The 12,551-nt window shown below is 35.3% G+C and overlaps 1 protein-coding gene across 7 annotated transcripts in view; it reads right to left on the bottom strand.

Annotated features, from left to right (window-relative positions):
* SLC4A7 (solute carrier family 4 member 7) overlaps positions 1-12,551 on the bottom strand; it is a 102,176-nt gene that overhangs the window by 24,384 nt on the left and 65,241 nt on the right. For all 7 annotated transcript variants that reach the window (XM_075745763.1, XM_075745758.1, XM_075745760.1 and 4 more), the window contains 6 exons: positions 9,678-9,793; positions 8,206-8,363; positions 6,271-6,358; positions 4,538-4,684; positions 3,132-3,235; positions 1,400-1,574 (listed from right to left, as the gene is read on the bottom strand). In XM_075745763.1, the coding sequence (XP_075601878.1) occupies positions 1,400-1,574; positions 3,132-3,235; positions 4,538-4,684; positions 6,271-6,358; positions 8,206-8,363; positions 9,678-9,793 (788 nt within the window). The remainder of the gene's footprint in view (positions 1-1,399; positions 1,575-3,131; positions 3,236-4,537; positions 4,685-6,270; positions 6,359-8,205; positions 8,364-9,677; positions 9,794-12,551) is intronic.

Here is a 12,551-nt window from a genome sequence, read left to right as displayed (position 1 = left end):
TAGTCTCTTGTTCTGTTACCTTTGAATTAGTGCTTTTGGTTAGCCAATGCATTAACCTTGGGGCTCTCAATCAGCGTGGCAGGGACAGGAGTACTGTGGAGGTGATGACCTCTAGGAATGTGAGGGAAGGTTTCAAACACAAACTGTGTACCTTACAATGTCAGCTACTGTGCTTGAACATGTGTGTGCAGTAACTAAATTTTATATTCAATGATGCACACCAAGTATCTGAAGGCAGGAACAAACCTGCAAACAATTCCAGATAGCTAAAAGAAAGAAGGTGTTTAAGAATCAAGCTTTAAAAGGAGCATATTTTCATTATTATACATGATGTACATTCAAAAATTACATCAACATTTTGATAACCATTCCTACATTTAGAGTGGCAAAAAGTGCACAGAAAAGATATAATTTATTTCTGTATTTGCTGTCAGCTTGAAGCGCTACATCAAAATTCTGAGTCAACAGCATTACATGAAAGAGATAAAGTAGTTAACTAAATATAGTACAAGCTTAAAAACTTGATCGCAGTATCAAGAAGCATCTTACAGCATCATAAGCTTTACCAGAATCTTAAAATTTGTAGAGGATATGTCTGAATACATCCTTCCCTCCCCCAAAAAGGACAGAGCCTTGTTTCTTTGTGATAGATTTAAAAACAGAAAATACACTTCAAACTAGTTTACTCACAAGCCAATTGACACAAAGTTATGAACATTGATAACGTTAAGTATTCTTTCCCTGCTCCAAAAACGGAAATGCAATGGTATTTTGGTTAAAAAGGTGTTGGTATCTATGCTGCCAAACACTGCCAAAATTTTGTACGTTTATGGTTTATATTCAAGTTGCTTGAATGAAGAGTATTTTCTGCTCATAAACCGTAGCCACTTTCTTTTATTATTAACAACACACCATTAGTGAAAGTATATACATTCCTGTCCATTACTTAAATACACAATTGACTGCTACCCATACGCTGCAAGCATTATCATCCTCGTAGGCCTACTACTCAAGGCCAGTAGATGTTCTTGGCTATCCACCTTGAGCCTCTGACTTTGCCTAAAGTAGGCCTAGTGGGATGGTGCACCTTTACTGCTATTCATTATTTTTAAGTAGCCAAAAAAGAAGGCAATGCAAGCCCTTTCTCAATTCATGAAGCCATTCATCCAATAAGGCAGGATAAACATTTTTTACCTCCACTGTGCATCTTCTCCTGTTCACATGGGTTCCCCACATTTTCCACAGCAATTACCTTTTGGGGAAGATCTGCTTTGGGGCAGGCTAATCAAGTGCTGTGGGTAAATTCTTCAAATACAAGTATAAATAAATGAGACAAATGCACACAGTGACTTGCCTCTGAAGGTCTAAAAGCCTGGCCACTACCATTCTTTGTACTCACTATTCTGCCTTGTGTAGCTTCTCCCAGGAGCCCTCCAAAAGTGATTACAGGAGACATACAGGCACAGTATAGGAAAAGAATCGAGGCCAGGCACTGCAGGCTTAATGCATCCTTGAAGTCACTCAAGAAAAAAGGTGCTTTCCTTTGGATGTCAAGTATCAAACCACCAAAAAGCCTAAATAGGTGAGATGAAACTCGTCAAACTGTACACTAAAGGATTCTAGCTAGTTCAAAACTATGGGCTACACATGACTGCCAGTGCCTATTGCCAGCACAAATTAGTTATTTCATAATCCAGATTAAAGCATAACAGTTTAAAATGTAAATAAGAATCTTATCTATTCCAATTCAGTAGTATTCCAAATATAATCAAGCAAGTTACCCACATTTTTTAAAGCTGGCTAGGTATTTTTGTATATGGGCTAGATACTGAAAAAATATCTTTAGAACCAATTTCACCTAAATTATGTTTTAAGTAAAATCTGGATTTTGATATTCAAAACACGGAACAGAAGAAATATGTTAAACCTCAACCAAGACCACTGCATTAATATATTTCAATATTACTACTCCAATAAGTAGTTGTAGCTTTTTGATTTGAATTGTCTACAAACATATGGTTAGGTCTGTAAATAAATTTAGCTCTCATTTTTAACAGTGTTTTCATCTGGAGTATAGAGGTATTCTACAAATGGAAATACAAAACAAAACATACATGTAAGTCAATTCAACAGGGTAAGTTATTAGCTAGAAATTAAAAAGATTTTGGCTGTTTCAAAAAAATTTTCAGGACTCCAAAATACTTGATAGAATTTGCACCTACAAAAAAACGGAATGTATTTTGAATTCTTAAATATATATATATATATATTCCATTCCTACAAAAAAACAATAGTCTCATCTAGAGATAATTCTGTGAGCAGAAATGAACTTCTCAGCTCCATGTACTGTCTGCAAAAAAGCAAAAACTAAGTATAACAAAGCCAAAATGGTAAAAATCAACACAAATGTTGTTAAGTCCTTCTTGCAAAGGTATGAGAAATATGCATTTCATTTGAAATTCTGATTTTGGGGATAATGACGTTGTACATATTTTCCAGAATTTCTCAGTTAATTTAGTGTCTACACTCTCACATGAGACGTTATGGTTTAATCTTAACCAGTATTTCCAGTGTTGGGGACTTTTTTGGCAAGTATTTCAGAATTAACAGAGAACAAAAATGCAACTCAATTGAAAGAAATTCCTTCAACTTTATTTTAGATCTGAAAGAAACCCAACCAAAACCTAACCAATACCAAAGTATTTTTTGCCACTTAATATTCCTTGTTGCTCCGTTTCATATGTGTTTGATAAAACAGGTTTGCACTTACGGAAATTTTTAGTACCTAGCCCAATACTGAAAATTGTATATTCCTGCTATAATTATGATAATTGCATGCTCTTGACAATTAAAAATTAAAACCCAACTCTTACAAGTCAGTTAGTTAAATTAGGCAGCATCTTATATAAAATCCTTCACAAATGTGTTGAGAAACATTGCCACAGGCTTGAAAATGCTTTAAGCAGACTGGCGTTTATAGGCAAGAATCCAACATTTGAACAGGAAAAAGGATGCGCTCTGACACTTTATACCATGATTTTTTTTAATGTTCAAATGTCATCATTAAAAAATGTGAAGACTTATCACTTTTCTTTCTTTATGGTAGCTAGTATTTAGGGAAGTGAACACACCTTCCAGTTCTCTCAAGTTCAGGTCCAGCATGATGGCCTTCTTCTTTGAGAGTCTCTCCTATAGGAGTAGATCCATTTGGAAATTTAGGTACCTTCCTTTTCTCCTACAGAACAAAAAAAAGAAAAATAATCATACCTTGAGACTTCCTTTACACTAAAAAGTAAAACTCAGAGACAGAGACTGCAGAGACTCTATGCCTTCTAAACCTTTTTCATATTCCCAGCTTGCTTATCAGCAGTCCTCCATTTGCCAAATTCACATTCTGTTGAATACAGACAACTAGAACTGCACAACCCTCCCAAAAAGATCTTATTAGTACCTTGCACAACAGTATTAATCTTCCCTCTTTCTACAAGAAATACGTCCCTGAGGCATGCTGAAACAAAGCCCACCTTTTCAAGACCCAGTAGAGGCTCAACCATGAGGTCTTTAGATTTTTTTTTTTTTTTTTTAAGATTTTTAGCAAATCTTTCGGGTTTTTTTTCTTGATCATTTCCAGAGCAGAAGGCTCTAGCTTCCAACAGAAACTGACCTCAATTCATGAGACACAGAGTACTTAGTTGAAGTATGAACGAGAAGTCATTCCTCTATTGAGCAAGCTGCTCACCAGCTCCTAACAAATTTCTCAGCAGTTTGCCTTCCACAAACCGCCAGCCCTGCTTATTTTGGAAACGAATTAAGTGGTAGCCTCAGGATATTCATAAATAAACTGCACTGCTGTCATCCCTTCTCTTCCACCCACTCCCCCAAACCACCATGGGACTCAGCACTAACATCAACCTTCTGAACCAAGAGCTCTGGTCTCTCCCCCACTTTTGATCCTGGTGACAGGAATTCCCCTCAGTTGTAAACAGGGAGACAGGGAAGAAATCAGAGTCCCTCTTAGGTCCAGCTTCCCCCAGCTCTCATTCTACACTCGTATCACAATTGAGTAATACGGCCACTTTTATATATTTCATAAATATTCTGTGAACATTATATGCTAGACAGTATACATTAAAACATTTCAACCAATGTTGTATGCAAGTAAGAGTTTTTACAAGAATTACAATATTCTTGCTGATTATTGTTACATTAATAATAAAGTTTATAATATGAACTTGGATACAATTTCAGACCAATTCTCCTAGATGTCTCATGAACTCATTTCAGTATTGCAAAAGGAAAGATAGTAAATACAATTTGCTTAAAAACGTAGCAGAAAACCGATTAATACCTTTTTTTTTTTTTTTTTTTTTTTTAAATTAAATGGACAACCACTTTTTCTTCCAAATGGATGTGGGGCCTTTCCTGATGCTTCACTATGCTTATACTCAGTACACAATTTATTTGCATTTGGAAATAGCATTTTCAAAGTCAAAATCATGGGAGCTCTCTACTGGCCTTTTTTTTTTTTTTTTTTTACCTGGGAAGGAACACTTTTTGGTGGCTCAATTCGTATAGATGGATCCCATTCTCCTGGGGGCAAGACTGTCACTTGGTCTAAAAATTCATCAATTCCTGACAACAAATCATTTCGGTCTTTTGCTTTGTAGGCAACATCATGGAAAACCTATAAGAAGAAAGTACCCAATATTAATTTTCATTTTATTTTTTTGAAAGAGTAACTGATGACAATTAACACTTGATTATTTTTAGTAAGTCATGGGAAATCTTTTAAAGGACCACAAAAATTAGGCTTTTAATTTACTTGCATAGTTTTGCATTAAGAACTACCTGTATGCACATCCCTATGGAACATAAATAAGGAAGTGCTATCTTCAAACTCAAAAGGAATAGAGTTAATTTCTAAAATTTTAATTAAAAAGTTAATCTTCAATATTGAGTACATCAAGTCTATGTATTGTTGCCTGAATAATTCTGCTCTACAGCTGCTGTGCCACTATGTTGTACTAAATCAGGACAAAAATACTTTAACCTTCAAACCAAAATACAAATTTTTATTAAGAATAAGAACTTCATTTGTATACCTCTAGCTTAATTAATTTTAAGACTTCTTTAAAGCACATGAAAGCAATCCTACCACTACTAAAAAAACCCCAACCCTACACTGTTTTACAGACTACTACAACGCAAACTCTGAATTGACAAACAGGTAGTATTAAAAAAAAAAATAATTTCCTGAATCCCAAGATGCATTTTATACACAGAGAGAAAAAAATGCTAGTTTTGCTATAAAAAAACCCTGTTCACAGAAGATGATCCTAAACTGCTCCTGTACATTTGAAACCTGAACTGCATCTCCAAAGACCTGACCCTTAAGTCTTCTAGTTGTAAGTTAGATCTTTTAAGCCTATTTAGGTCTTTAGACCACTGCATAATTTATATTTTTTTATTTCAATGATCTACAGTATTCCTAAAAATCAGCCTACCTAAAAAATTAGAAGCTGCAACTAAAGTTTGGAATATTCAGTTCTCACACTGAACAAATACTGTATTCACAGACTAGTTACCCAATTGTAAAACAATCAATCTCTGGTTTACATTTTCAAGCTTGAAATTTTTCTAGAGTAAAGAAATAGAATTTCTGCTAGATAACCCTAATACCGTTCAGTAGGTGGCGCTCAATATGAAGACAGATTTAAAACATCCTAATTTTGCTCAGGAAGATGACAGTAGTCTTAAAAAGTCCCAATTTCCCTGTGCTTTTTAAAACCATCCACCAGGGCTCTAAGTATATGACTTCAAATGCCTAGTAAAATTCGAATTTTAATAATTTGACCTCACTTTGATTAAAAAAAAAAATGTGTGACTCCTCAATTGCACACATTCTTAAACTTACTGTCCTGAACACTTACGCAGTTTGCTGTGTCCTTTTTGACATACAGTGACTCACATCAGACACAGTTCTATTTAATAGTTCTATTTCCTAATTTAATATAAAAATGAAATCTATATGCCAAAGCTAAAATATTTTTTCATAAATACATTTATGATTTCTTCAAGAAAGATAAGGGGGGAAGTTAATTTACCATTATCTAATTCACTAACACAAGAAATAAGTTTACAGTTACTCATTTAATCAGTTTTGGGTTTTAGTCTTTAACCTGTTACTCCAGAATACATTCATTGAAAACAGTTGGTAAATACATTATTCTAGACTTCTTTAACTACAATTGTTTAAAATATATCACTCACATCATCTGTCATAAGCGTTGCTATTGATCTTCCAATTTCATGGTACTGTGGAGCTTTTCCTGCTGGTCCCAGCAACAAAAACAAAAACCTGTGAAGAAAGCAATCAAGATGGACACAGCTGACTCATTTGAATTTATTCAGAGGGTTCTTTCAAACTCATGCTTAAAGCAAATTTAGTGGTGAAGTAAATATATCCTCTTCACCATTTTAGATCTTAAAGATTGCTGCAAGACTATGAAACGACTTGCCTCAAAGTCATACTGGTAGGAACTCAAATCCTGAACCAAAATTACTCGGAAATCTTCTTAATTAAGCCTAACTTTTCAGCTTCTTATAATGCCGTAAATTAGTAGAAATCCACAGACTAGAGCTCAATGAGTATTTCTCTGGATTGTATGACCTGTTCTAGCCTCCCTGACGATCACCTCTTCACGGAAGTTAAACCCCCTCACTTGCTGTGGCTGGGTACATCACACAGCGGACACACAGATACAATTCAAGCAACACACTGGGCATATTCACATGGGAATATCCTGGTCCTGTGTCAGTGCAAAGGAAGGGAACCTGCATTTTGAATACCTAAGAAGGTAAAAGTGACCCTTTTGGGAAGGGAATCCAATTTGGGGGTGGGTCACAGCATGCATTAACTGCCAGTCTCAATTTCCAATCAAAATAGTTATCATGCTTTTTTTTTTAATTGAACAGGACTATTATCTTGATATAAACCAAACGGTGAACCTCAGTAATTATTTTACAACCTTCTTCCTATACTCCATGAAAATGAAGTTCTAAGGTACAACACATTTGAAAAAAGTAGCAACTTCTTTCACCTCACAGGACAAAAAGCTCAATGTTATTTTTCCTTTGCAAATTGACTATCCTAACTGAAACTGAGATTGCAACTTCAGACTCGAGTATGCTATTCCAAATCTGCAAGTCTACACCACTGTAAAAAATTCAGGACTGGATAATTTTAGCTATGCTACTACAATAATCTGTATGCCGAAATTTTGGAATTTCCCAATAAACATGAGCACTAACTTCAACTACCCTCTGAAAATTCTCACATCTATTTGTAAGAACACTGCCAAGATTATTTTTGCCTTTCATTAGAGCATATAAGCTGAAAATCACAAAGATAAACAAGCACTTCAATAATTTTAGAACATTTAAAAAAACTCCAAAAACATAAATGTACAAATTTATGCCAAACACCACAGAACAGCCCAATACATCAATGTCCACAGAAAATGAAGCGTCCTCCATGATGACTAATGAAATGACCTGCTATCTGCATCACGGGACCTGCTTTTTGACATTTTGATCGTCTGTGGTAAATATACCCAGCGTATACTAGCGAGACCCATGATTTTTGGGGGGTGGGTGCACCAGGCTGGATGGCATATTGCAGATTGAAAACCGATTCAATGTATTAGCTGCGGATTGGTTACCCCAGTGTCAATCATGTAGATTCGGGCATATAATAAAAAAAGTAAGTTTTTCTACTACCTAGGATATTCACATACAAAGTATTTGTATACAAAGAGCAGAGCTTCATATTAGACAAGACTTTCAGACTCTCCCCCACTGTCATGCTGTGTAACGCTGAAGGGAACTACAACAACCTTCATGCCCACCTTTAAAATGGCAACACAAGTTTGGAAGACTCGATGCTTTTAGTCCAGGTCACCTATTGGTTTCAACTTCTGCACTTTCTTCAAGACAGCATTATTATATAACTTTAAAGCATTCAGAGAATTTTATGGCAGATCTCATTCCTTCAAATTTTGCAGCAAATGACTAACATAGTGTTAAACAAAAGTCTACATTTCTTGAGTTCAATAGAGTAGGTATAAAAGTTTATAATTATTTGAGATCTTAAATGTTATTATTTTATGGTATAAGTAAAGTCAGACCTTCCAGGCATTTATTTACCGTGTAGGAACTGGAACCTCTGTGAGACCTGAGAGAAGCACAGCAGGGGAGAGCCTCACAAAAGCAATAATAGGTCTTTCTAAAAAATCTACTTCTCCCACTAACACATTTGATGCTTCTGCTCCTGAAGGAATTTTCCTCATGAAGTTCATATCAACCTATTCATACAAAGATGAAACAAGTGTTTAATCCCTTACAATTGTTAGCAGAAATTCTATAACATAACTTTAACAGTATTTACTAGACATTTATGCTACAAAGAAAAATCAAAAAGCAAATTAAATATCCCACAGTACAGAAAAGACAAACATATGCAGAAAATGTCAGCCAGCCAGCCAACTAATAAAAAAAACCTATTTTCTAAGAGTTAGAATTACTACCACCTACTATATTCTAGAAGACTCCAAACTGCATAATCACCTTTCTAATATTACTTTTAATGACAAACATTCTGTGATAGGACATATCAAAATCTATGCACAATTAAGTAAGGAGAGTTCATGTAATTACGCATGGTTTCTAGAATGCGATTAGTTATTTCACAGCTGCATATTTCAAATATGTCAAAATCTTGAAAAAATAATTTGTATGTTTATGTTTTCATCCACGAAGAAAATGACAGCTGGAAAATCTTAACTTTCATTTCTGTGCATAATTACAGAATAGCAAGAGAAAATGGTACAGCACATGAACTCTGTTCACAAACACACACACGCACAAGCACCAGCTACATTGCTATCTAGAGAACTTACAGATGGCCTCTTGAGTCCCACACCAAGTGTGCCACAACTACAGTGCCAGGAGCCTGACTCCTGCCCAACAGGAGACAAGGCAGGTGTACAGAAGGACAGGCCAAGCAAAAACATAAAAACCGTGACAGAGGAGCAGGAATAAAAGGCACCTGCCATGATTAAATGAGAACTACAGTATAAGTTAGCTTTCCTTAAACACAGTTATTCAACTTGGCAAACCAATTTTTTTTTTTTACAGTGTTGCACAGTACAGATGATTAAGATGTACAATAACTTTTGTACAGCAAACTCATAAAACATATAAAGTAAATCCCCTTTAAAAGCCATCTTTGGAAAAAAAAAGTCAGTCCTATAAAATAAATGTTACAACACTATCTACAAAATTATTTTTGTAAGAGTCTTTATAGCAAATCTGAAAATATCTTCCTCTGCATGAGAAAGTACAGTGGCTACGCTCTAAATTACCAAAATACTGAAAAGATCATCAAATGAAACAAATTTCAGTCCCACTAGGAAGAGTTTCGAAACATTTGACACCTTTAGCCTACGCCATATTCTGACATTCGTACATACAAATTATGTCTTAGTACATCTTGTGTACACTCGTACACATGCATACATGTATGTGTCTTAGTTACAACTAAGAGGGTAGTTACAACCCCCACATTTTTGTTACATAGTTATTTTGTGCTAAACATTAAGGTATTTAATGTTATTTACCTTACTAAAATCAACCGTGCTGTTTTCTCTGCTCCCTCCTGTCCCAGTACCTTTAACGTCTCCACTTTTCCCAGTGTCTAAATTTCCAGGTGCTGACTGTGGAGATGCTAAGAGCCCTAAATTAAAACAAAGGAAATAAGTTTAAAATGGTGCATGAAGTGAACGGAGTATGCGACACTACCAAAACTCAACGTGGCAGCTTGCTTAAAGCAAATGTGCAAGTTATTCAGTAAGAGTGCCCTACATTAGTATCATAAATGCAACATTAACAAGTCACTGTGTTGGGAAAATAGTAAAATAATTTTTTAAAAAATCAAAATTAAATATTGCCCAAATGATGGCCATTTGCAGAACAGTCACCAGAAACAAGAGCTACTTGAACTGCAGAAAAAATAGCAACTGTAGACATTTTAATTGCAACTGCTCTAGTAGTTAGTAGAAAGAATATTCACTATATTTAGAAGTCCTCAAAGACCAAAAGCGAAACACCTCTGCTATCTAGTCTGCTGTGCAGCAATTATTTCAATTGTAAAAAGCTTCGGCAAGCCTCAGGCTACAACTACAAGGAATGATACCCCGGGCAGTTAACTAAACCTGTACAAGCAAACAGCGTACTACATGAAGGATAGACAGCTTGCAAACCATGATTTCAATCAGACCAAAGCTCCAACTATTGACTTGATCAGATGTTACTATATGAAAGGGTCTAACACAGTAGCTAAAGAGACATGTACAATGAAGTTATTCAAGTTAAACGTACACCTTCCCTCTAACATCTCCACCAAGACAAAACCATTTTATGTAGCTTGCTACGCTACTAGCAACATTGAACTGCAGGTTGAGTGAAGGGTGCAAAACACAAGTAATGCGGTGCTCATACACACCGAATTCCATCTTGCACTATGGTTATCCCTACCCAACTACCATTTAAAAGCTGGTCTAGGCATGCCTAGACCAAGCCCAAATCTCATCTTCTGGATTACAGAGCTTTTACCTGTTCAGTTTAATGTGCACTAGAAGTGCATTTGGCCTTGCTTGTCTACACTAGACCTTTCAGATGTGGTGATAAAACATGCTTTAACACGCTTTCAAAACCACATCTAGACAAAGACTAAAGTCTAAACTTTGTATTACATGCAGAAAGTTTGTATTTAGGTCAAGTGTCACTCTAGTCAAGACAAAACCTGAAGTCCTTACTGGCTACCTTTTGGCTATTGTTCTGTCACAACTACTGCTACATAATTACTTGCAACCTCCATGTTTATAATGTAGTAATTTGACATTTTTTAGCATTTCAAATGACAACTGAATTCACTTTATTTGATCGCCAAATTTATTTCCAAAAAACTCTTTCAAAGAGCCATCATATCAATTGAAAACATGCAGGTCCAAGCCTTTACCAGTAATTTTAATTCTACAGTTCATAGGGATATAATGGTATGGGTAGTTTTTCCTGAAGCAAAACCAAATTAAGTTAATAAGCTGTAATTTCCTTGGTGAATCCAAACATGCACACATAATTAGCAATACTACAAATGCTACGTTCAGTTAGCTAGACCAAAAAAAGAAAAAAATCCCATTCCACCCTTCTGCTCCAAGATGTATGTTATTCACAAGAGTAACTAACAGCAATCAATGACCCTGTAAAATCAGGGGTTCAAAGTATTTAACTGCATAAGAAGTGATGTTAAAATGTGTTTGTAGGACTAGAAATAGACCAGAAAAATTACACAGTTGTTGCAGAAGAGCATAATATAAAAATTTATACATATAAACTTTAAGTTTTTCCTCCCTACATAACAATAGAGGTAAGTGAAGATAGAGATGACTAATGAAAGATGAACAATAATGCATCATTTTGCACTTTTCACAAATGCCCTGTGAGCAAGAGCAAGCAGAGACTAGAACAAAAAGTGGAGAGAACCAAGGAGGAGGACAGAATAAGGATTATACATATTAGCATAAACTAACTTAGTATTTCAGTACTAAAGCATTACCGATTCTTCTAAAAGGTTTGCCTTCTGAATTTCTCCAACCAGTCACAGTTAAGGTTCACAAGTTTTGGCACTGATACAGGAACATTTGCCTGATCCTAAACCACGCGTAAACAGTTTTCCTTTTTGTTGGTCTTGCAGGTGGACAGACCGCTGCATGCACATGAGAATACTGCTTACAGGTTTTCAGACTTGAGCAAGCATTTCCATATGATACTGTGCTTCATTATGCACATCAATCAATCAGATATTTGCAGGGAAACTCAGAATAAAAAAAATCATCATCTCTTAATAGCAAAACACTTTTACTCAAATTTCATGCTAATAAAAGAACTAACTTACTTCTTCAGTTCAGTAGATACAAAGTCAGAGGCTACTGCTAAAAGGAAGACTACCTATTAGTTTTTCCAGGCTGCGAGACAGAGAAATTCATCTAGTCTTACCAAGCTACTGAAGGGATAATTATTACTGAAGGGATAACTAAAAACACACAGTACGCTTCTTGATATTGTTATGTAGATATACCACCTGCCTCCTTCAAAAAACAACAGTGGACTGAGTCTTGAGTAAGTTTGGATTAAAACCTCGTAAGACCACTCAAGTTAAAGTACTTATAACTACACCTTCACTAAAGATCATGTGCATTTTCTAGCCAACTGCAGTTAGTTTGATACTGTCATCATAAAAATCTAATGGACATTATCTACTGGAAAAAGAAAGCAAGAAGAATACAGACATTTGCCTCACATCCCTATTTCAGTAAAAAAAATGTTGGGGAATAGGAGTTCAACACATAAGCATGACTGTTCAAATATAATTATGTTTATATAGGCAAAATTTATGAAATACAAAACTTTTAAATACAAAGTCACACCGTATT

Source organism: Balearica regulorum, chromosome 2, assembly GCF_011004875.1.
Source record: "Balearica regulorum gibbericeps isolate bBalReg1 chromosome 2, bBalReg1.pri, whole genome shotgun sequence".
In the NCBI taxonomy this organism is placed as follows: domain Eukaryota; kingdom Metazoa; phylum Chordata; class Aves; order Gruiformes; family Gruidae; genus Balearica; species Balearica regulorum.
Note: the sequence above shows the minus strand (reverse complement) of the source record. Positions and strands in the feature narration are given on the sequence as shown.